At 45.0% G+C, this 24088-nt stretch overlaps 1 protein-coding gene across 1 annotated transcript in view; it reads left to right on the top strand.

The window, feature by feature from the left end:
• LOC138665563 (elastase-1-like) overlaps positions 1-24088 on the top strand; it is a 170298-nt gene that overhangs the window by 57538 nt on the left and 88672 nt on the right. The window contains exons 3-4 of the mRNA XM_069753161.1: positions 2003-2097; positions 11653-11933. Coding sequence (XP_069609262.1) covers positions 2003-2097; positions 11653-11933 — 376 coding nt within the window. The remainder of the gene's footprint in view (positions 1-2002; positions 2098-11652; positions 11934-24088) is intronic.

Below are 24088 nucleotides of genomic sequence, written 5' to 3'. Positions count from 1 at the left end.
TATTGGACAACCTCAAAATTCCAATAGGTTTTATATCTATGAACGTCATTTTTTATTCTTTCTGTATCTAATTTTAAAGAGTTTTGTCAAAAACTCATGATGAACTTATTGCTAATTAAAACTACCTGTAATTTTAAACAACTTTGCAATGTACTTTATTTACCCATTATGCTATTTTAGAAGGGAGTCATTTGATGTGCATTCTAGGCATTTTCTCTGCTTCTGCTGACGTCACATGCACTGCTGTATTTCACCGACTTCCTGTAAGGGGAATGTATGGAAAGTCAGCGGAGCGGAGTATCACCAGCAGTGGGCTGGTTGGGAAGTTCATTCTTGAGACTCTACTGAGCATGTAGGTGAAGAGGTAATCTGTTGGCCAATCACACATGATCAAAACAGCTATTTATGACATATCATTAGCTCTGATCATGTGCTCTACTGGGAGCAGTAGACCAATCTTCTAATTGCCATCTTGATTGATACTTTGGAAGACTACGACCAGTTCATGTGCATTTTAATGCAGTGGACGGGGAGAAGTAACAGGTAGAGCAAGAGGAAGCTGAGAGGTACAGGAGCGAGATCGAGAGCTAGAGAGAATGGTGATCATGGAAGGAGTAGCAGTGTATTATGGGAAATCCAATCAGGGGAACAGGAAGCAGAGGAAACAAGGTGATGCCAATCTAATCACTTTATAGCAATGTTAATTGACTTTTCAGAGCCTTTGCAATAATAGTATTGGCCAAACCCTTAAAGACATTTTTTTAAGAAAATGATTCTGGTCAATGGATTAGCTATATAGAGTTCAGAGGGTGCAACCCAATAAGTAGACTGAGTGGAAGTACATTAATAGACGGTGTATATAATTATAAGTCAAAGGGTGTCCAAATAATTAAAGTATGGCACTTTAATAACCATAAAACAACAAATGGCCTACTTGAGGTACACAACTAGGCTGAAACAAAGAGATCCATAGGTAAGACATAATAGTTCATTGAAATATTACATAAAATTAAAAACTTTAAGAAAGGCTAGGTCCATAATACACAAAATACCCAGTAGGGAGAACTCCAACATCTACCCAACCAATAAGGTAAATTAATTCACAAAGCAGGTATCAAATAAGATAGAGATATTGATAAGCACACTACAGCAATGAGGTAGATGAATTATATCTATTGCAGTGGTACAATGAGAGCTGGAACATAACTATGCAAACTATAACTCCAGGGATAGGGTGCTAATAACATCCATGAATAAATTATACTATGTACATACATACAACTTCATATATATAAAAGGCATAATGCATAGACGCAGTGAAACATTGTGAAGGCTTATAATACCTGAACTCTGGAGAGACAGTGTAGGAAGAGTGATGGTGGGTAAATGAGCCGTTCCCCCTTACCCCGATGCACGTTATGCCCTGAGCTTCTTCTGGGGGGCCCTCATCTCTTCATTTTAGCCTAGTTGTGTACCTCAGGTAGATTATTTGGTGTATATAATTAGGAAACACAGTATGTCCAATTATAATGGTGTAAACCTCTTCTCGCAGTCCGAAAGGCTCAAACTTTCTGTAGTTCTAAAGTGGGTGCAATGATTTCTACTCACTTCCTCTGAGGCTGTAATGGTCTGATTGTCAGGCTTAGCTCATTAGCCAATCCAGCCCCCTTATCCCATCACAGCTGAAGGATAAAGGGTGCTGACTTGCTAATGAACTGCACCTGATAACCAGCCTCCTTCATACAAGTCACTGACACATCTGAAGGACAGCAAGAGTGAAGCTAATTGGACTTCTAGATGGGGTCTGAATTTGGACCATGAGTCCAGGTTTCATTCTTAAAGCTAATTTAGTAAGTTTTACTAATTTCATTTTTAAATATCTTAACAGCTTTTTACATTTCTGAGCAAACCATTTTAAGTGTGTGACCTGCAAGGAGAAGAAAGCTGAACATGCTATAGTAATTTTACTGAATGCCTAATGAATTGTGCCTTTCTTTCAAAGGTTCAGGCTAGAGGAAATAAGAAGCATGTTCATGTCTGCGGTGGGACGCTCATTCACAAAAATTGGGTACTCACTGCGGCCCACTGTTTTCAGAAGTAAGTCTGAAGCATGCATGTTAGATTATTAGATCTCAAAATTTCCCCCATTCAGATGAATGTTCCCCATTTATAGCACTCCTGTGTTCTCTACAAGTGAGCTACTAGTAGAATCCTCAGGCAGCGGATTATCCTTCTGCTAATCAAAACGCTCAGCCTATGAAATGATTTTGGGGAAGAGTCAGGAGGCCGACCTACACATTAGGTGGCTAGCTGTTGAAGTCAACTGTTAAAAAAACTTTTACCTAATGTGTATGGGGGCCGTTATAAATGTAGGTAATCAGTTGAAATTTGGTTTTGTATACAGTGGGTACGGAAAGTATTCATACCCCTTTAAATTTTTCACTCTTTGTTTTATTGCACCCATTTGGTAAATTTAAAAAGTTCATTTTTTCTCATTAATGTACACTCTGCACCCCATCTTGACTGAAAAAAACAGAAATGTAGTAATTTTTGCAAATTTATTAAAAAAAAAAATACTGAAATATCACAAGGAGGTTGTAAGTACCATATATACTCGAGTATAAGCCGACCCAAGTATAAGCTGAGGTACCTAATTTTGCCACAAAAAACTGGGAAAACTTATTGACTCGAGTAAAAGCCTAGGGTGGGAAATGCAGCAGCTACTGATAAATTTCAAAAATAGAAATAGATACCAATAAAAGTAAAATTAATTGAGACATCAGTAGGTTAAATGTTTTGAATACAGAGGCGTATCTAGGGTTTCTGGCACCCGGGGCAAGAATACATTTTGGCGCCCCCCCCAGGACATATGCGATTTGCACACTTAGTCATGTACCCACGAGCCGCTCTCCCTAATGCTCTCAATATTCAGTGAAAAACTGAGAGAAGCAGAAGAGAAGCTCATTGTCACAGGACCATAAGTATGAAAATCGCATATGAGTGAAGTGTCCATGTGACGACTACTGGAACCTGAAGAGCTGAATCCTGACATTGCAGCTTCTGAATTCTCACAACTAATTGACTGCACACTTTTAGGATTCTCCCTTGCCGGTGGACAGTCATGTCAGCACAAGTATGTGATTTGTATACCTCTGACCACATTCCGCCTAGACTCTCTCAGTTCATGTTCATTAACTGAGGTCACACATACAGTATCTAGTCAGCACGTGTCCGCATTAATGTAAATCGCCAGCACGAGAGAATCCTGACAGCGTGCAGGGCGCACTGTGAGAACTCAGAAGTCTGCAGTCACAAAGAATGACTGCAGACTCATTACAAACCTGGACATCTGTTATGTCTGCAAATGAAAGGTGTTATGAAGGCAATCCAGAGACACAGTGTGCCTAGCGATCAGAGCGCACACAGTGATCTGACAAATACCCAAAAACAAAAGAACGAGCTCTGAGACGTGGAAACTCTGCAGACTCCACACCTGATCCTATCCTAAACACAACTAAAAGTGGCTGTGGATTGCGCCTAACAACTACCTAGGCAACTCGGCACAGCCTAAGAAACTAGCTAGCCTGAAGATAGAAAAATAGGCCTGACTTGCCCCCAGAGAAATACCCCAAAGGAAAAGGCAGCCCCCCACATATAATGACTGTGAGTAAGATGAAAAGACAAAACGTAGGGATGAAATAGATTCAGCAAAGTGGGGCCCGATAATCTTAGACAGAGCGAGGACAGTAAAGCGAACTTTGCAGTCTACAAAAAACCCTAAAGCAAAAACCACGCAAAGGGGGCAAAAAGACCCACCGTGCCGGACTAACGGCACGGCGGTACACCCTTTGCGTCTCAGAGCTTCCAGCAAAACAAAAGACAAGCTGGACAGAAAAAAAAACAACAAAATAGCAAAAAAGCACTTAGCTATACAGAGCAGCAGGTAACAGGAACAATCAGGAGAAGCTCAGATCCAACACTGGAACATTGACTAGGAGCAAGGATAGCAGCATCAGGTGGAGTTAAGTAACGAAGCAGCCAATGAGCTCACCAGAACACCTGAGGAAGGAAACTCAGAAGCTGCAGTACCACTTGTGACCACAGGAGTGAATTCAGCCACAGAATTCACAACAGTACCCCCCCCTTGAGGAGGGGTCACCGAACCCTCACCAAATCCCCCAGGCCTACCAGGATGAGCCGCATGAAAGGCACGAACAAGATCGGGAGCATGAACATCAGAGGCAAAAACCCAGGAATTATCTTCCTGAGCATAACCCTTCCATTTAACCAGATACTGGAGTTTCCGTCTAGAAACACGAGAATCCAAAATCTTCTCCACAATATACTCCAATTCCCCCTCCACCAAAACCGGGGCAGGAGGCTCAACAGATGGAACCATAGGTGCCACGTATCTCCGCAACAACGACCTTTGGAATACATTATGTATGGAAAAGGAGTCTGGGAGGGTCAGACGAAAAGACACAGGATTGAGAATTTCAGAAATCCTATACGGACCAATAAAACGAGGTTTAAATTTAGGAGAGGAAACCTTCATAGGAATATGACGAGAAGATAACCAAACCAGATCCCCAACACGAAGTCGGGGACCCACACGGCGTCTGCGATTAGCAAAAAGTTGAGCCTTCTCCTGGGACAAGGTCAAATTGTCCACTACCTGAGTCCAGATCTGCTGCAACCTGTCCACCACAGAATCCACACCAGGACAGTCCGAAGACTCAACCTGTCCTGAAGAGAAACGAGGATGGAACCCAGAATTGCAAAAAAATGGAGAAACCAAGGTAGCTGAGCTGGCCCGATTATTAAGGGCGAACCCAGCCAACGGCAAAAAGGACACCCAATCATCCTGATCTGCAGAAACAAAACATCTCAGATATGTTTCCAAGGTCTGATTGGTTCGTTCGGTCTGGCCATTAGTCTGAGGATGGAAAGCCGAGGAAAAGGATAGGTCAATGCCCATCCTACCACAAAAGGCTCGCCAGAACCTTGAAACAAACTGGGAACCTCTGTCAGAAACAATATTCTCAGGAATGCCATGCAACCGAACTACATGCTGAAAGAACAAAGGTACCAAATCAGAGGAGGAAGGCAATTTAGCCAAGGGCACCAGATGGACCATTTTAGAAAAGCGATCACAGACCACCCAAATGACTGACATCTTTTGAGAAACAGGAAGGTCAGAAATGAAATCCATCGAAATATGTGTCCAAGGCCTCTTTGGGACCGGCAAGGGCAAAAGCAACCCACTGGCACGAGAACAGGAGGGCTTAGCCCTAGCACAAATCCCACAGGACTGCACAAAAGTACGTACATCCCGTGACAGAGATGGCCACCAGAAGGATCTAGCCACTAACTCTCTGGTACCAAAGATTCCAGGATGACCAGCCAACACCGAACAATGAAGTTCAGAGATAAGTTTATTAGTCCACCTATCAGGGACGAACAGTTTCTCCGCTGGACAACGATCAGGTTTATTCGCCTGAAATTTTTGCAGCACCTGCCGCAAATCAGGGGAGATGGCAGACACAATGACTCCTTCCTTGAGGATACCCGCTGGCTCAGATAAACCCGGAGAGTCTGGCACAAAACTCCTAGACAGAGCATCCGCCTTCACATTTTTAGAGCCCGGAAGGTACGAAATCACAAAGTCGAAGCGGGCAAAAAATAACGACCAACGGGCCTGTCTAGGATTCAAGCGCTTGGCAGACTCGAGATAAGTCAAGTTCTTATGATCAGTCAATACCACCACGCGATGCTTAGCTCCTTCAAGCCAATGACGCCACTCCTCGAATGCCCACTTCATGGCCAGCAACTCTCGGTTGCCCACATCATAATTACGCTCAGCGGGCAAAAACTTCCTGGAAAAGAAAGCACATGGTTTCATCACTGAGCAATCAGAACCTCTCTGTGACAAAACCGCCCCTGCTCCAATCTCAGAAGCATCAACCTCGACCTGGAACGGAAGAGAAACATCTGGCTGACACAACACAGGGGCAGAACAAAAACGACGCTTCAACTCCTGAAAAGCTTCCACAGCAGCAGAAGACCAATTAACCAAATCAGCACCCTTCTTGGTCAAATCGGTCAATGGTTTGGCAATGCTAGAAAAATTACAGATGAAGCGACGATAAAAATTAGCAAAGCCCAGGAACTTTTGCAGACTTTTCAGAGATGTCAGCTGAATCCAATCCTGGATGGCTTGGACCTTAACTGGATCCATCTCGATAGTAGAAGGGGTAAAGATGAACCCCAAAAATGAAACTTTCTGCACACCGAAGAGACACTTTGATCCCTTCACAAACAAAGAGTTAGCACGCAGGACCTGAAAAACCATTCTGACCTGCTTCACATGAGACTCCCAATCATCTGAGAAGATCAAAATGTCATCCAAGTAAACAATCAGGAATTTATCCAGGTACTCACGGAAGATGTCATGCATAAAGGATTGAAACACTGATGGAGCATTGGCAAGTCCGAACGGCATCACTAGATACTCAAAATGACCCTCGGGCGTATTGAATGCAGTTTTCCATTCATCTCCTTGCCTGATTCTCACCAGATTATACGCACCACGAAGATCAATCTTAGTGAACCAACTAGCCCCCTTAATCCGAGCAAACAAGTCAGATAACAATGGCAAGGGATACTGAAATTTAACAGTGATCTTATTAAGAAGGCGGTAATCAATACACGGTCTCAGCGAACCATCCTTCTTGGCTACAAAGAAGAACCCTGCTCCCAGTGGTGATGACGATGGGCGAATATGTCCCTTCTCTAGGGATTCCTTCACATAACTGCGCATAGCGGTGTGTTCGGGCACGGATAAATTAAATAATCGACCTTTAGGGAATTTACTACCAGGAATCAAATTGATAGCACAATCACAGTCCCTATGCGGAGGTAGGGCATCGGACTTGGGCTCTTCAAATACATCCTGATAATCAGACAAGAACTCTGGGACCTCAGAAGGGGTGGATGACGAAATCGACAAAAATGGAACATCACCATGTACCCCCTGACAACCCCAGCTGGATACCGACATGGAATTCCAATCCAATACTGATTATGGGTTTGTAGCCATGGCAACCCCAACACGACCACATCATGCAGATTATGCAACACCAAAAAGCGAATATCCTCCTGATGCGCAGGAGCCATGCACATGGTCAGCTGGGCCCAGTACTGAGGTTTAATCTTGGCCAAAGGTGTAGCATCAATTCCTCTTAATGGAATAGGACACCGCAAAGGCTCCAAGAAAAACCCACAACGTTTAGCATAATCCAAATCCATCAGATTCAGGGCAGCGCCTGAATCCACAAACGCCATGACAGAAAACGACGACAAAGAGCATATCAAGGTAATGGACAGAAGGAATTTGGACTGTATAGTACCAATGACGGCAGACCTAGCGGACCGCTTAGTGCGCTTAGGACAATCAGAAATAGCATGAGTGGAATCACCACAGTAGAAACATAGCCCATTCAGACGTCTGTATTCCTGCCGTTCAACTCTGGTCATAGTCCTATCGCACTGCATAGGCTCAGGTTTAACCTCAGGCAATACCGCCAAATGGTGCACAGATTTACGCTCGCGCAAGCGTCGACCGATCTGAATGGCTAAAGACAAAGACTCATTCAAACCAGCAGGCATAGGAAATCCCACCATGACATCCTTAAGAGCCTCAGAGAGACCCTTTCTGAACAAAGCTGCCAGCGCAGATTCATTCCACTGAGTGAGTACTGACCATTTCCTAAATTTCTGACAATATACTTCTATATCATCCTGACCCTGGCACAAAGCCAGCAAATTTTTCTCAGCCTGATCCACCGAATTAGGCTCATCGTACAGCAATCCGAGCGCCAGGAAAAACGCATCGAGACTACTCAATGCAGGGTCTCCTGGCGCAAGAGAAAATGCCCAGTCTTGAGGGTCACCGCGCAAAAAAGAAATAATAATCAAAACCTGTTGACTAGGATTACCAGAAGAATGAGGTTTCAAGGCCAGAAATAGCTTACAATTATTTTTGAAACTTAGAAACTTCGTTCTATCTCCAAAAAACAAATCAGGAATAGGAATTCTTGGTTCTAGCATAGATTTCTGATCTATAGTATCTTGAATCTTTTGTACATTTATAACGAGATTATCCATTGAAGAGCACAGACCCTGAAAATCCATGTCCACACCTGTGTCCAGAAACACCCAAATGTCTAGGGGAAAAAAAAAAAAAAGTGAACACAGAGCAGAAAAAAAAAATGATGTCAGAACTTTTTCTTTCCCTCTATTGAGAATCATTAGTTGGCTCCTAGTACTGTTATGTCTGCAAATGAAAGGTGTTATGAAGGCAATCCAGAGACACATTGTGCCTAGCGATCAGAGCGCACACAGTGATCTGACAAATACCCAAAAACAAAAGAACGAGCTCTGAGACGTGGAAACTCTGCAGACTGCACACCTGATCCTATCCTAAACACAACTAAAAGTGGCTGTGGATTGCGCCTAACAACTACCTAGGCAACTCGGCACAGCCTAAGAAACTAGCTAGCCTGAAGATAGAAAAATAGGCCTGACTTGCCCCCAGAGAAATACCCCAAAGGAAAAGGCAGCCCCCCACATATAATGACTGTGAGTAAGATGAAAAGACAAAACATAGGGATGAAATAGATTCAGCAAAGTGGGGCCCGATAATCTTAGACAGAGCGAGGACAGTAAAGCGAACTTTGCAGTCTACAAAAAACCCTAAAGCAAAAACCACGCAAAGGGGGCAAAAAGACCCACCGTGCCGGACTAACGGCACGGCGGTACACCCTTTGCGTCTCAGAGCTTCCAGCAAAACAAAAGACAAGCTGGACAGAAAAAAAAACAACAAAATAGCAAAAAAGCACTTAGCTATACAGAGCAGCAGGTAACAGGAACAATCAGGAGAAGCTCAGATCCAACACTGGAACATTGACTAGGAGCAAGGATAGCAGCATCAGGTGGAGTTAAGTAACGAAGCAGCCAATGAGCTCACCAGAACACCTGAGGAAGGAAACTCAGAAGCTGCAGTACCACTTGTGACCACAGGAGTGAATTCAGCCACAGAATTCACAACAGACATCCCCTTTAATGCTCCTGACATAAATGAAATCATGAGAATTAGTCAGTATCACAAATAACATTTACATCCAGGTACCTTATAGATGACGTCGTCTCTGGATGGAGTCATTCTCCTTTTCTTCATCTTGTCCAGACCCCATGATGAGTTTTCTCATCCACTGCTCGTCTCTGCAGACTTCCATCTTCTCCGCTCTTTTGCAGAAAATCTCCACATGATGCCCGTAAAGATACAAGTGTCATTATAATGCTCCTGAATAAAAATTGACCCTCACTATATTGTCTGCACAAAATATGACCCCCACACTGTCCCTCTTATGGTACATGCTCTTCACACTGACCTATCCTTTCCATACCGCCCCTCTCTTCACACTGTCCTCTCATACTGTGTCCCCCTCTATAGGGCCTAGTATTTATACTGTACTCTCTCATCACACTCCCCCTCCTTGGTACACTGTCCCCTCCTGGCTGTGCCCTTACACTTTCCCCCCATGCTACGCCCCCACTACTCAGTTTCTATTCTGTGCCCACTCACTTTTCTCCCACATACTGTCTCCTCATATATTTACCCCCTCACTTTCTAGACTGCCTGCTCACCTGACTCCCCATACTGTGTCTGCACACATCCCATCACCCTCACTCCCCGTACTCTGCTCACATACATTTTTCACATTGCTACTCATACTCTGTCCACATACATTTCCCCGTTCGCTCCTCATACTGTCTGCACCATCCCCATACTGTTTCCTCAGATATGCCCCCCATTCTCCTGTACTGTTTCCTCATATATGCCCATTATTTTTCTCTACCCCACCCCATCATTGCTCTCTTCACCACCTCCATCTTTGCCTTCTCCACCACCACTATCATTGCTTTCTCCCCCACCACCCCATAATTTCCCATTCCACCACCTCCATCATTTCCTCCTTTGCCTTTTCCACCATATCCATCATTTTGTCTTCCCCCACCATCCCTATCATTGCCCTTTCCACCACCATCATCATTGTCCTTTCCGCCGCCATCACCATACTTGCCCATTCCACCACCTCCATCATTTTCTTCCCCTCCAATATCATCAGTGTGCTTTCCACCACCACCATCCTTGTCCATTCTACCACCTCCATCATTTCTTCCCCTCTTCATTATTGCCCTTTCCACTACCTCCATGATTTCCTCCTCCCCATCATCATTGCATTCTCCCCCCACCACCATCATTGCCCATTCCAATTTCCACCTCCATCATTGCCTCCCCCACCCTCATCATTGCCCATTCCAATACCTCCATCATTTCCTCCCCCCACCCCATCATTGCCCATTCCACCTCCATCATTGCCCATTCCATCACATCCATCATTCCTCCTCCCCCTCCATCCCAATTATTGCACTCTCCCTGTCAGCCCATCATTGCCCTTGCCTCTCCTCCCCGTACACACACACACACACACACACACACACACAAAACCATTTACGTCTTTCAACAAAATGAAACAGGCAGGGCGGCACAGTCTCTAGTACGAAGATTATGACCAGACTGCTACCTCAAACTAGGTGCTTGGCAGTGGTTACAACAGCCATGACATTTCTGACCTCGGGTGCTCCTCAAAGACAGGAAAAAAAGCCAGCTGTGTAATCCAAATATAAAAAAGAAGATGAGGGCACTCACCGGTCTTCTTGAAATGCAAAAACTTTTATTAACAACACATCCAGCTAAAATTCATGGCCTGGAACGACGGAGCCGAAGCTCTTGTGAGAAGGGGGGAACGGAGACGACGGCCGTTTCGCGCTGTGCTTGCGCTTCTACGGGTCAGTTTTGCCATAGACACATTATTGGACTTCAAAGTGCCCACGTACTATTCCGGCACTGGGGTCCTCTGCTGCCTGCGTCTGTCCCTACAACAAGCACATGTATTTATGCAAGGCTCATTCAGATACACAGTCCAGTAGTAATAAACTTGCAATATTTTTTGCATTGGATCCTGGACAGTTGCTTGCATTATGAGAAAAGCGCCATCTCCTCATCCTTCCACATGATTACCCCAAGAGTCGTTGGGTTTATTCCATAATGTAGGAGCCAGAATACAAACAGCAGAGCGCTCTGGGGAAATAACGGGACTATAGTATATCATTCTGGGGCTAACACACTCCAAGGTGTTGCCCCCTCCAAAGCCCAAATTCATGCTCCAAATATATACAAATGGAGTTATGATATGAGTCAATACAAAAGAAAGCAGGCTATTACACTGGGTAAATAAACATAAGGGTGGACAAATCATTGGTGCAATGGTTGGCCCACATTCACCTCCAAATCAGCCAACAGGTCCTGTAACAGACCAAATAGGGGCCCATACACTGTTCTTGCACAAGGACCCCCTTCCATCTGTATCCGCCACTGAATAAACAAGAAAAAAACAATTGTAATTTTGATTTCCTTAATCATTTAGAAAGGTAGCTGTTAGCAAGTAGTTGGAGAAGATAACTTGTAAAAACAATATTTATCATGATGCATGTTACTCATCTGATTGCCCTTTGTTTATTACAAAGGGGGAAGGCAGAAGATGCCGCTAACTGGAGGATCGTCCTTGGGAAGCATAACCTCAACCATACAGAACCTACGGAAAAAATGTACAATGTGAAGCGCATATACAGGCATGAACGCTTCCGCTACCCCCATCTGAATGAGCTGGACTATGATATTGCATTGGTCAAGCCTGTAGGAGACATACTAACCACCCACTTCATACAGTACGCTTGCCTTCCTAAGAGAGAAATGACTCTACGCCCAGGTCATTTTTGCTGGGTAACAGGATGGGGAGATACCAGAGGTAACATGTCTGTATTATCAATAAATGGGAACTCACATTCATTACTTCTTCAAGGGAATCTGTCACCTGGTTTTTCCTACCCTGTTTGAGAGCAGCAGAATGTAGGGGCCAAGAACCTGATTCCTGAAAACTATAACTTACTGAGCTGCATTTTTGATAAAATGACAGTTTTATCTGCTGCAGATACAGAGTTTTGAAAAAGTATTCATACCACTTTTCAACATTTTTTCATGTTACACCCACAAACTTAAATGTATCTTATTGGGATTTTATGTGATATACCAACACAAAGTAGCAAGTATTTATGAGGTGTAAAGTAAATGATACATTGTTTCAAAGGTATTTTAAAACTATAAATCTTAAAATTGTGACGTGCATTTATATTCTGCCCCCCGAGGTAGGACCACCTTTCGCTGCATGTATTGTGGGGTATGTCTCTCCTAGCTTTGCACATCTGGAGGCTGAAATTTTTTATTCTAAACATATGATATCAAATCATTAATGAAATTAATTGCAACAGTACACATTGTTTATTCAGTGCAGTGTCGCATGTGTTGTATACAATATATTGGGTGCACCACATGTAAATTTAAAACTAGGATAGCAGAACACATACATGAGGCTGCTCCTGATCATTTGAGAGTTAGGCGTTCTATGTCAGGACTATCCAGGCACTTTTATGATATGCATCAAGGTGATTGTTCTTCATTATTGGTAGTGGATTTGTCATGATCCAGTCCGGGTTTTGAGTGCTGTCTGCCATTTTCCCGGGCTGATCATGTCAAGGGTTAACTTTGCTCTGCTTCATTCTGGGTTCAGGTTTGCTATTTAGCTCCTCTGTGTCCTGCAGGCGGTGTCAGTTATAGTTTCTGCCTACTGCGTGTGTAGCTGACCCCGTTTGCTCTGATTTGACCTGCTGCTTGCTTACTGAACCCGTGTCTATTTATCCCCTCTTCCCTTCCTGACTCAGTGTTCCCCTTTAGACTTGGCTTGGACCCTGACATGTTGCTCTGCTCCTGACCTACAGTGTTATATCTACCCGACTTGTTTTGCTGCCACCTAGTGGTGGCCTCGACGCTGCATTGCACGTCTGGCCTGGCTGTGTGCAGTCCTCCCTCCACTCTATTGCTGTCTAATGGAGCTTGCATTTACCTTATTGCAGCAGCGTGACAGGATGTTTAGAGGGTTAATCGCCCTATTGGGAAGAAACGGGGCTCAGCTTCTCCTCAAACACAAAGCTATTTGGCTTTTGAACTTGCTTGCAAGATCTCCCAATGGTCTTAATTTAAAAAATGATCTTATGTAACTGTGCTAGTGTTATGATTTTGTGAAAGTACTTATTTTCAGTATATCACATTACATTAGTGAAATATTATATATTTTATATTTTTTTCACAGCTATTTTATATTTATACATATTTCCACATATATTTACATGATATTATTGATTGCTCTGCTTTGTGGTTTACATGGCTTGTCAGATACTTTTTCATCATCTATTGAAGTATGTGCATCTATGGCCATTATTTAGTTGCATAGGTTGAAAAAAGAAGTAAGTCCATGAAGTTCAACCTTTCTCCACCAATTGTTTTTTTTTTTGTCAAAAAATTAACTGTAACCCACAATGTTATGTGTATTGAGGAAATCGCCCAGCCCTTTTTTTAAAAGCTGTTACAGCATCTGCCATTACTACCTCTTGAGGTCGGGCATTCCACGGTCTGACTGCTCTAACTGTAAAGAACCCTTTCCTATTTAGCTGCTGGTATCCCCTTTCCTCCACCCATAATGAATGCCCCATAGTCCTCAGTATGGTCCTTTGTACTGACCACACATATATTTATACATGTAAATGAGATCACCGCTGAGGTGTCTTTTTTCAAAGCTAAGCAAGCCCTCCTTTTCCAACTTCTCATTATATGAAAGACGTTCCGTCCCTTGTAATAATATAGTTGCTTACCTTAGAACTGACCGTAATTTCTGAAAGTCCTTTTTTAAATGTGGGGCCCAAAACTGGATCCCATATACTAGATGTGGCCTCACAAGTGATTTAGAAAGGGGTAACAATCAGGGGCGGATTATCAGAGGGTCAATATGGGCGGTATAATCGTCTGTGAATGCCCGCCGGCCAGTAGCATAGCACAACACGCCGATATAGGTAAGCTCCACTGTAGTGCAGAGAGACATGATCTCCCTGCACTACAGCGTACAGCTGTCTGTTCTATAGACCGAGATGCTGAATGCCGGCCTGGAACTGTACCTCTGCTGCAGGGGTCCAACTGCAGACATGCCCACATTGCACGCCACGCTGTGTCTGCAGGGGAGACCTCACAGCACAGGGCACCGGCTTCTTCCTGCTGAGAGGAGCAGGAGAAAGTCAGGACGCTGCTTCTTCCCTCCTTGAGCCCTGCATACAGGAGCAGGACAGGAGATAGGACGACGTAGGAGCTCAGGCTGCAGGGGCTGAAGGTGACTGCACTGTGCAGTAAGGAGGAGGCAGGACACTGTTCCCCTCCTGACAAGTCCCTGAGGTCTCTTTCAGTCTCCCTCCCTCTCTGTCAGTCCCTCTCTGTCAGTCTGTCAGTCCCTCTCTGTCAGTCTGTTAGTCCCTCTCTGTCAGTCTGTTAGTCCCTCTCTGTCAGTCTGTCAGTCCCTCTCTGTCAGTCTGTCAGTCCCTCTCTGTCAGTCTGTCAGTCCCTCTCTGTCAGTCTGTCAGTCAGTCCCTCTCTGTCAGTCAGTCCCTCTCTGTCAGTCTGTCAGTCCCTCTCTGTCAGTCTGTCAGTCCCTCTCTGTCAGTCGCTCTCTGTCAGTCTGTCAGTCGCTCTCTGTCAGTCGCTCTCTGTCTCGCTGGAGGACACACTGGGGCAGATTGCTGGAGGACACTGGGGCAATGCTGGAGACACTGGGGCAATGCTGGAGACACTGGGGCAAAGCTGGAGACACTGGGGCAGATTGCTGGACACACTGGGGCAATGCTGGAGGACACACTGGGGCAGATTGCTGGAGACACTGGGACAGATTGCTGGAGACACTGGGGCAATGCTGGAGACACTGGGGCAATGCTGGAGACACTGGGGCAGATTGCTGGACACATTGGGGGCAATGCTGGAGGACACACTGGGGCAGATGATTGATGGAGACACTGGGGCAATGCTGGAGACACTGGGGCAGATTGCTGGACACACTGGGGCAATGCTGGAGGACACACTGGGGCAGATTGCTGGAGACACTGGGGCAATGCTGGAGACACTGGAGCAATGCTGGAGACACTGGGGCAGATTGCTGGACACACTGTCTAGGGGCAATGCTGGACACACTGGGGCAGATTGCTGGACACACTGTCTAGGGGCAATGCTGGACACACTGGGGCAGATTGCTGGACACACTGGGGGTAATATGCTGGAGTCAGACACTGGGGCAGATTGCTGGAGACACTGTCTGGGGGAAGATTGCTGGACACTGGGGCAATATGCTGGACATACTGGGGCAGATTGCTGGACACACTTGGGGTAATATGCTGGACACACTGGGGCAGATTGCTGGACACACTGGGGGCAGGACTGGAGGCATGGGCAGAATGTAGACACAGGGCAGAATGAAAGACATGGGGCAGGATTGGATCATGGGGCAGGATTGATACGATGGAGACAGATGGGGCAGGATGGGGAGATCATATGGTGTAGAATGGATACTCATGAGTGCAGGATGGGAGAACATATGGCTGGAGCGAGGAATGAGATACATGGGGCCAGTGTGGGGAATATTATTACCATAGGGGCTAATTAAGGGATATTATTACTGCAGTGATATATTTATTTTATTTTTTGAGTGTACTGTTTTAAATGGGGGGCGGTCCTGTTACTGTGCAGAGTGACACTATATCGCCTTTTTTTCTTCATGTGGTGTAATGTAGAAGTTGTGAAAAATTAAGTAATGTTCTGCAAGCGGAGCTCGAGATAACTGTGTTATTTCCTGCAGAAACGAGTCCTGGCTGGAAGAAATGATGGTGGTCTGTGCTGGATGAAAGATGAAGGACTTCACCTAGAGACGTCACTGGTGAGTCAGTGTTACCTATACACTGACACTATACACTGTATACTATATACAGAGGTCCTGTGTACAATGTCACCAGTGATCACTGTATTACCTATACATTATATACAGAGCTCCTGTGTATAATACCACCAGTGATCTCTGTATTACCTCTACACAGACACTGCATACTAAGTACAGATCTCCTGTGAATACTGGCACTTATGGTGATAGTATTGTGTTTTTTGTTTTTTTTTATTACTGATCAGTATTGTAGTATTCAGTCACTATGTGGTGGTAATATGTGGTCTGGAAATGGTGTTGTGGTATTTGTCCCTTGTATGTGCTATTTGGTCACCAAGTGGTGGTAATATGTGGTCTTGACATGGTGCGGTGGTATTTGTTCCTTGTATGTGATATTATTGGTCAAAATACACCTAAATTGTATTGCAGATTTTAACAAATATTTAATAGGTTACAGTAGAGTAGGGCCCGGCCATTTTTCTGGAATAATCTGGTTCAGGTATATCATGACCCCCGTCACATGACCCCCGTCACATGACCCCCGTCACATGACCCCCGTCACATGACCCCCGTCACATGACCGGGGGGGCCCACAGTGTCTGAACAGCCCGGGGCCCTGGCTACCCTTAATCCACCCCTGGTAACAATACATTGGTATTGCGGGATTGTATCACTCTTTTTATACATCTTAAAATCTTGTTTGCTTTTTGCAGCTGCTGCTTGACATTGAGTACTACTGCTCAGCTTACTTGTAACCAGAATAGCCAAGTCCTTCTCCTGTTCTGTAGTCCCAAGTATGGTCCCATTTAATGTATATGCAGCAATAGGATTACTCCGTCCTAGGTGCATTACTCTACATTTATCCACATTAAACCTCATTTGCCAAGTGTTTGCCCATTCGGTCATCTACTTCGGATCATTTTGTGAAATTGTTATGCAAAGTCAGATTTTAGTATCCTGCATAGTTTGGTGTCATCAGCAAAGACTGACACTTTGCTCTCAATCGCATCCAAAAGGTCATTAACAAAGAGGTTAAAAAGAATTAGTCCTAGCACAGATCCCTGCAGTACTCCACTGCTGACTATATGCCGTATAGAAAACATGTAATTTAAAGGGAACCTGTCACCAGGTTTGGCCGATACGAGTAACGACCATCGCCTGTAAGGGGTTGCAAGGACTGTCTTATTCCCCCACACCTGTCCTGGGAAAACTAACAGTTAATGTTTACACTTGTATTGCAGAAATGGTTTAATGTCCTTAACACTATCCGTTTAATGTCTTACGTTTATTTGTGCTATGTCTTCCATGCTGCTAAATGTACATATTTCTATTGTGTCATAAAATGTGTTATAGGGAAAGCGCAGTTCCTTAATTGAGACACTAGATGGGGCACATTAGGATTAGTTAATAGAATCTTAGTATAGTTACTAGTTAATATAAGAGGGGCCAGCTGTGGTTAAGACCAGAGCATGTCCTGAAAGTGTTCAGTCAAGACAGGGAACTGGTACAGCTCAGAGGAACCAGGGAGCCCCAGGCATCCCGAAGGGCTTAAGAGCTCGGGACAGTGCAGCAGCACCGCAACGTTTGAAGAAAAGGGCCCAGCCCTCCAGTGTCAGTGGGTCAGAGAGTTACCGCCTAGGAATTGCAGCATGATAAAGACGCTGGTCACTCCAAAATGTTGTAGCTTTCTACGTGGGCAGACGCACTTCTGTTTGGTGCAAACTAGATGAAGGAACTCCTAAGAGTAGTCATGCTGAACAGGGAGAACACTGCGGTACCGAACGGATTGGTACATCCCGGGGAAACCCTGGGAAGAATAAGTGAAGACACAGGGAAAGAAAAGGATGTGAACGATGTCATACTCTGTGTTGATGCTGTAACTGATGTGGATGTGCTGTGATTGGAACCAAGTAAAGTTCTTCACTTAAAGTTTGAAATGGACTCTGTCTCTTTGTGCTCAACAACAAGAGCAGCTGAACTTCAGCAGTCCCGATGGGACCCTGACGTGCAGAGGGTGCAGCAGAAGGTATCCAAGAAAAGGGACATTGTTTATATGTGACGGGAAGCCAGGGCATGTGTAACCAGATATACTCAGCTACGACTATGGCCCTGGCTCTGCCTCTCACACTCCTTTCAGGGCTTATTACAGCATTCTATCATGCTGTAGATAAGCCCTCGAGCTGACCTGCAAGAGAAGAAAAATAACTTTTATTATACTTACTTGGGGCAGTCCGATCCGATGGGTGCTGTAGGACTGGTCCGGCTCCTCCCATCTTCTTGTGATGCCATCCTCCTGCTTGCTTCATGTGGATGATGCATCCATGTGTCATCCACATGGGCTCCCCGACATCGCGCTCCTGTGCAGGCGTACTTATCTGCCCTGCTGAGGGCAGAGCAAAGTACTGCAGTGGGCAGGCGCTGGGAAAGGTCAGAGAGGCCCAGCCCCAGCACATTGCAGGAATTTGCTCAACCCTCAACAACACAACAGGGCAGATAATTATGGCTTTGCTGGAGCGCGATGCTGGGGAGCTTGTGAAGCAAGCAGGAGGGCGACATCGCAAGAAGATGAGAGGTGCCGGACCAGGTCCTGTAACACCCATCGGATCGGACTGCCCCCAGGTGAGTATAATTTAAAAAAAAATTTCTCTTGCAGGTCAGATCTGGGGCAGATATGCAGCATTATAGAATGCTGTATATAAACCCTGAAAGGAGGTGACCGTAACTCGTATCAGCCAAACCTGGTGACAGGTTCCCTTTAAGCCAATTCCTTACCCATCTGCATATAGTTTCCCGCAGTACCTACGTATGGAGCGATGCTTGTTTGGTGTAACACATAGGGTTAATATAGCTTAACAATGGTGTTTTTAAAAGGCCCTTTAATGGGGCATGCACTAGATAACTTTCATTCTTTTGGACGCTACTTGTCAGGACTAAGTTATGATAGCTCGAAAACCATAAACTTAATGTTACTGTGATTTTTTTTAACAGCTTTTTCTCTAATCTTCCTTTTAATAGACTAAATAAATGTGATATTTTATTGTGTATATACAGCTCTAGAAAAAATGAAGAGACCACCACATCAAAACCATGTCCTGGGCATCCCAATCCCCAGACATGAATCCCATTGAAAACCTCTGGAATGTAATAAAGAGGATGATGGATAGTCACAAGCCATCAAACAAAGAAGAACTGCTTAAATTTTTCCACCAGAAGCAGCGTGAAAGACTGGTGGAAAGCATGCCAAGATGCATGAAAGCTGTGATTAAAAATCATGGTTATGCCACAAAATATTGATTTCTGAACTCTTCCTGAGTTAAAACATTAGTATTATTGTTTCTAAATGATTATGAACTTGTTTTCTTTGCTTAGAGGTCTGAAAAGCACTGTTTTTTTTTTAATTTTGACCATTTTTCTTAGTCAGACAAAAATGCAAAATGTATTGCTTGGAAATTCAGAGACATGTTGTCAGAAGTTTAGAGAATAAAAGAACAATTTACATTTTACTCAAAAATATACCTAAAAAGAGAAAGATCAGACAGCCTGAACATTTTGCAGTGGTCTCTTAATTTTTTCCAGAGCTGTATATTTTTGTGGTTGCTGGATATTTTCTCCTTGCCTGGTCTGGAGGTGTCACCAGCACTTGGCCTTATTGTGGCACTGTGTTGCCACAATTCAAAATAATTACTCAATGGGTCATTTACATCATTTAAAGTCTTTGGCCCTATATGCTGCTGTCATTGGAAGAGTGCACCTTGAAGCAAAAATTCAATTGGTCTAGATGAATTACATCTTAGGGTACTGAAAGAGATAGAGAATATTGCAGAACCACTAGCCAGAATTTTTGAAAAATCTTGTAGAACAGGAGAAGTCCAAGAAGATTGGAGAAGGGCAATGTTGTCCCTATCTTCAAAAAAGGAAAGAAGATGGAGCCAAGAAATGACAGGCCAGTGAGCCTTACTTCTATACCATGAAAGATATTTGAACAAATTATTAAACAGCATGTATGTAAGTACATGGATAAGAATACAGTAATTAATCAGAGCCAGCATGGGTTTGTAGCAAACAAGTCATGCCAGACTAATCTAATTCCCTTCTATGATAGAATGACTGACTGGGTGGATCAGCAAAATGCGGTAGATATAGTATATCTCGACTACAGCAAAGCATTTGATAAAGTATCTCATACTATCCTTATTGAAAAAGGAAAATATGGGATAATAAGGCTACAGTTAGGTGGATTCATAACTGGCTCAGTGATCATACTCAAAGAGTGGTAATAAATGGTTGCACATCCAACTAGAAGAGTGTTTCAAGTGTTTCAAGGTTCTGTTCTTGCCCTAGTGTTGTTCAATATTTTTAAAAATGATCCAGATAAGGAAACTGAAGGTAAACTAATCAAATTTGAAGACGATGCAAAGCTAGGAGGGATAGCTAACACTAGAGAAGATATAAAGGATTCAAAAGGATCTAGATAAGCTAGATAAACAATGGCCAGAGACTAATAAAATTGTATTTAACAGAGAGAAATGCAAGATTCTACATCTGGACAAGAAAACCAAAATTGCATCTACAGAATGGGAGCAGCAGAACTAAGCAACAGCATGTTTGAAAAATACTTGGGTTATACTAATAGATCAAAGACAACACATGAGTCAACATTGTGACGCAGCAGGAAAAAAGGCAAACACAATTCAGGGATATAGTAAGAGAAGCATAGAATCTAGATCACGTCAAGTAATTATCCCCCTCTACTGCTCTTTGGTCAGGCCTCATCTAGAATACTGTGCCCAGTTCTGGGAACCATATTTAAAAAAAAAAAGTTTAAAAACTTGAGCAAGTTCAAAGAAGAACTCCCAGGATGGTGAGAGGACAGCATAGTACGTCCTACGAGGAGCGATTGAAGTATCTGGGAATGTTTAGATTGCAGAAAAGAAGGCTAAATAGCTGTCTACAAATATCTGAAGGGATGTCACAATATAGAGGAATCATCCTTATTCTCATTGTCACATGGAAACAGGAGAAGCAATGTAATGAAACTGAAAGGGAGAAGATACAGATTAGATATTTGAAAAAACGTTGATAGTGAGGGTATGTTTCCACAGTCAGGATTGGCTCAGTATTTGCTCAGGATTTGAACCAGGTGAAATCTGCATCTGAGGTCACTGGCAGGTCACCTGCATTTTTTTATGCGTTTTTACATGCGTTTTTGATGCGTTTTTTCTGCATGCGTTTTTGATGCGTTTTTTCATTGCATGCGGGGGGGTTTTGTCACTTGAAATAAAGCTTATTGAAAGTTGGCTTCTGGGAAGGAAAAAAGTGATTTCCTGTTTGCAGAAAGGGTATGTCCACACAGTCAGTAAACACTGCAGGTTGGACGCTGTGTACATCTGCCGCCTCCAACCTGCAGTGGCCAGATTTAACAGCGTAGTGGATGGCATTTCAAGAAATCTCATGTTGGGTCTCGAGTTCCCGCTTCTGCACAGGGGGAATCTCGAGCCATCTCCGCTGCGGTCTCCCATTCTTATCCAGCCGCAGTGGAGTCTGCTCAGCAGGGACGTCGGTCCCAGCGTCTTGCTCAGTCTCACTCTGTACAGAGAGTTACTGCTGCTTCTTCAGCTTCTGCCATTAAAGCCAGTGCTGGTCAGCAGCGAGCGGACTTCTCTGGGACTAAGTCCTTGTCTGCACACACTGAGCATGCCCAGGGCAAGATCTCCCGTTGGAGATCGAGGGTCATGTGCTCAGGCCCTGCAGCACATTCCATTGGTCCTCTTGGCAGGTCTTGGAAGGGCAAAGTTTCTGTGGCCACTTCCTGTGCTGCAACTATATAAACTGCGCATGACCGCACGGCCATGCGCTAGTGTACATTTGCATATGTGTGTTTGTTGTGAGTGCAAGTCGTCCTTGGATACCCCTTCCCTATTGAATGTCTGTTCGCGGAAGGTGTATGGTTGCTATCTAGCGCCCGACTTATCCTACAGCACGAATCACACATTACAGCGTCCAGTTGCTGTGACCGCCAGTACGGCGCCGTGCACTTCCTCTGTGCTTTCCTTACCCAAGCCTGGGTGGTTAGTGGCGTTCGTCAGTGCGGCACCGCATGCACTCTTGTGCCCTAATATTGTTATTTGGCTTCCTTACACACCCAGTTGCGGTGTTGTGCCAGCAAGTGTCTAATCGGACTTCAATCCTAGTTGGGGTTGAGTTCGCTGACTACTTGCTCGCGCTCTATGTGCGGTACCGCGATCCTGTGACGCAACAGGATCGCTTCCTTCACGCTGGGTGAAGTTTAACCCACGTGTGTATGCTTATGAGTACCCCCATATAGTCCGTCATTACTTGGCAGCAGGTTCCATCTCTGCACGGTGGACCCCGGGCTGCGAACGCACCATACTCTATCTGTCTTATTATTTGGTGCGTTCCGCTAGCCCTAACATTACACTAGCGCCATGGTCTGGCTAGTAATGACGGACAAACAGCAATCCTTGCGGTATATCCAGCAGCTGGAGGGTAGGTTGGCGGCTCTTGAGAGCGCAACCTTAGCTGTGGATGTTACCGCAGTTGCTGTACAGGCTGCTAGCGTGGCTGCAGCAACCCTGTCCATTGCCACCCCTGCTCCGACATTTTCTCGCCTCCCGCTGCCAGAAAAGTTTTCTGGTGATAGCAAATTTTGTAGGGGATTTGTGAGTCAGTGCTCTATTCACCTCGAGCTCCTGGCTGCACGTTTTCCCACAGAGCGGGCTAAGGTGGGATTTATAGTGTCTCTCTTGTCGGACAGGGCGTTGGAATGGGCTACGCCGCTGTGGGAGCGTGGTGATCATGTGGTGCAGAGTGCTCCGCTGTTTCTGAGCACTCTGAAACAGGTCTTTTTAGGACCTCAAGTCACCCATGATACTGCGCTCCAACTGCTGGCATTAACTCAGGGTGAGTCCTTGGCCAGTCATTTTGCCGTCCAATTCCGCACTTTAGCTTCTGAGCTGGATTGGTCGGATAAAGCTCTTATCCCCATATTTTGGAGGGGCCTGGCTGACCACGTTAAGGACGCTCTGGCCACTAGGGAGATTCCTGCCACACTGGAGGAGTTAATAACTGTCTCCACTCGAATTGACCTCCGTTTTAACGAGCGCAGGTTAGAGCGAGCCCAGTGTAGGCAGAGGTTTCGGCTGGCTCCTACCTTCGCCAAACCTCTGGAATCTCCGGTCCTGGTTCCTGAGTCACATGAGGCCAGGGAAGTGTCACAAGCGGGATCTAAGTCCCGGACCACTTGTGCACTCAAGGTCTGTCATGTTTGCCAGCAGTCAGGACATCTAGCCACCAGATGTTCTCAGCGGTCGAGGAAACGTCAGCGTCTAGTGGTAGTAGGTGGAGGTACACTAGACACGGCGACGTTTGCCTCTAAATTGTCCTTTACTATAGGCTCATTCTCCCACTCGGTAGACCTCTGCGTGGATTCTGGGGCGGAGGGCAATTTTATGTCTTCTGCCTTCGCCCAACGTCACGCAATACCCCTGGTTATGCTAGCTCAACCAGTAACGGTACGAGTGGTGAATGGGTCGACACTGCCCTCACAGATAACACACCAGACCATCCCTTTTACTCTGTCCATGTCGCCATCTCATCAGGAGATTATATATCTGCTCGTCATTCCTGAGGGAATTGATGAGGTCCTGTTGGGAATACCTTGGCTACAGTACCACTCTCCTCATATCGAGTGGTCCTCTGGCAGAATCCTGGGATTGGGCGAATCTTGTGGGGGTAGGTGTCAGAGGGAGTGCGTTCAGGTTGCTACTACTCTCTCTCCCCAAGCAGTATTGGTCTTATGCAGATGTGTTCTCCAAAAAGGCGGCGGAGATCCTTCCGCCCCATCGCCCCTATGACTGTCCTATTGATCTCTTGCCTGGTGCTGAGCCTCCCCGGGGTCGGGTCTATCCGCTATCTCTCCCGGAGACGGAGGCAATGTCACAGTACATCCAGGAAAATCTGGCAAGAGGATTCATTAGGAAGTCAGTGTCACCTGCTGGGGCAGGGTTCTTCTTCGTGCAGAAGAAGAATGGGGAATTGCGTCCATGCATAGACTACAGGGGTCTTAATGCCATCACCATTAA

The sequence above is a fragment of the Ranitomeya imitator genome, chromosome 2, assembly GCF_032444005.1.
Source record: "Ranitomeya imitator isolate aRanImi1 chromosome 2, aRanImi1.pri, whole genome shotgun sequence".
In the NCBI taxonomy this organism is placed as follows: domain Eukaryota; kingdom Metazoa; phylum Chordata; class Amphibia; order Anura; family Dendrobatidae; genus Ranitomeya; species Ranitomeya imitator.
Note: the sequence above shows the minus strand (reverse complement) of the source record. Positions and strands in the feature narration are given on the sequence as shown.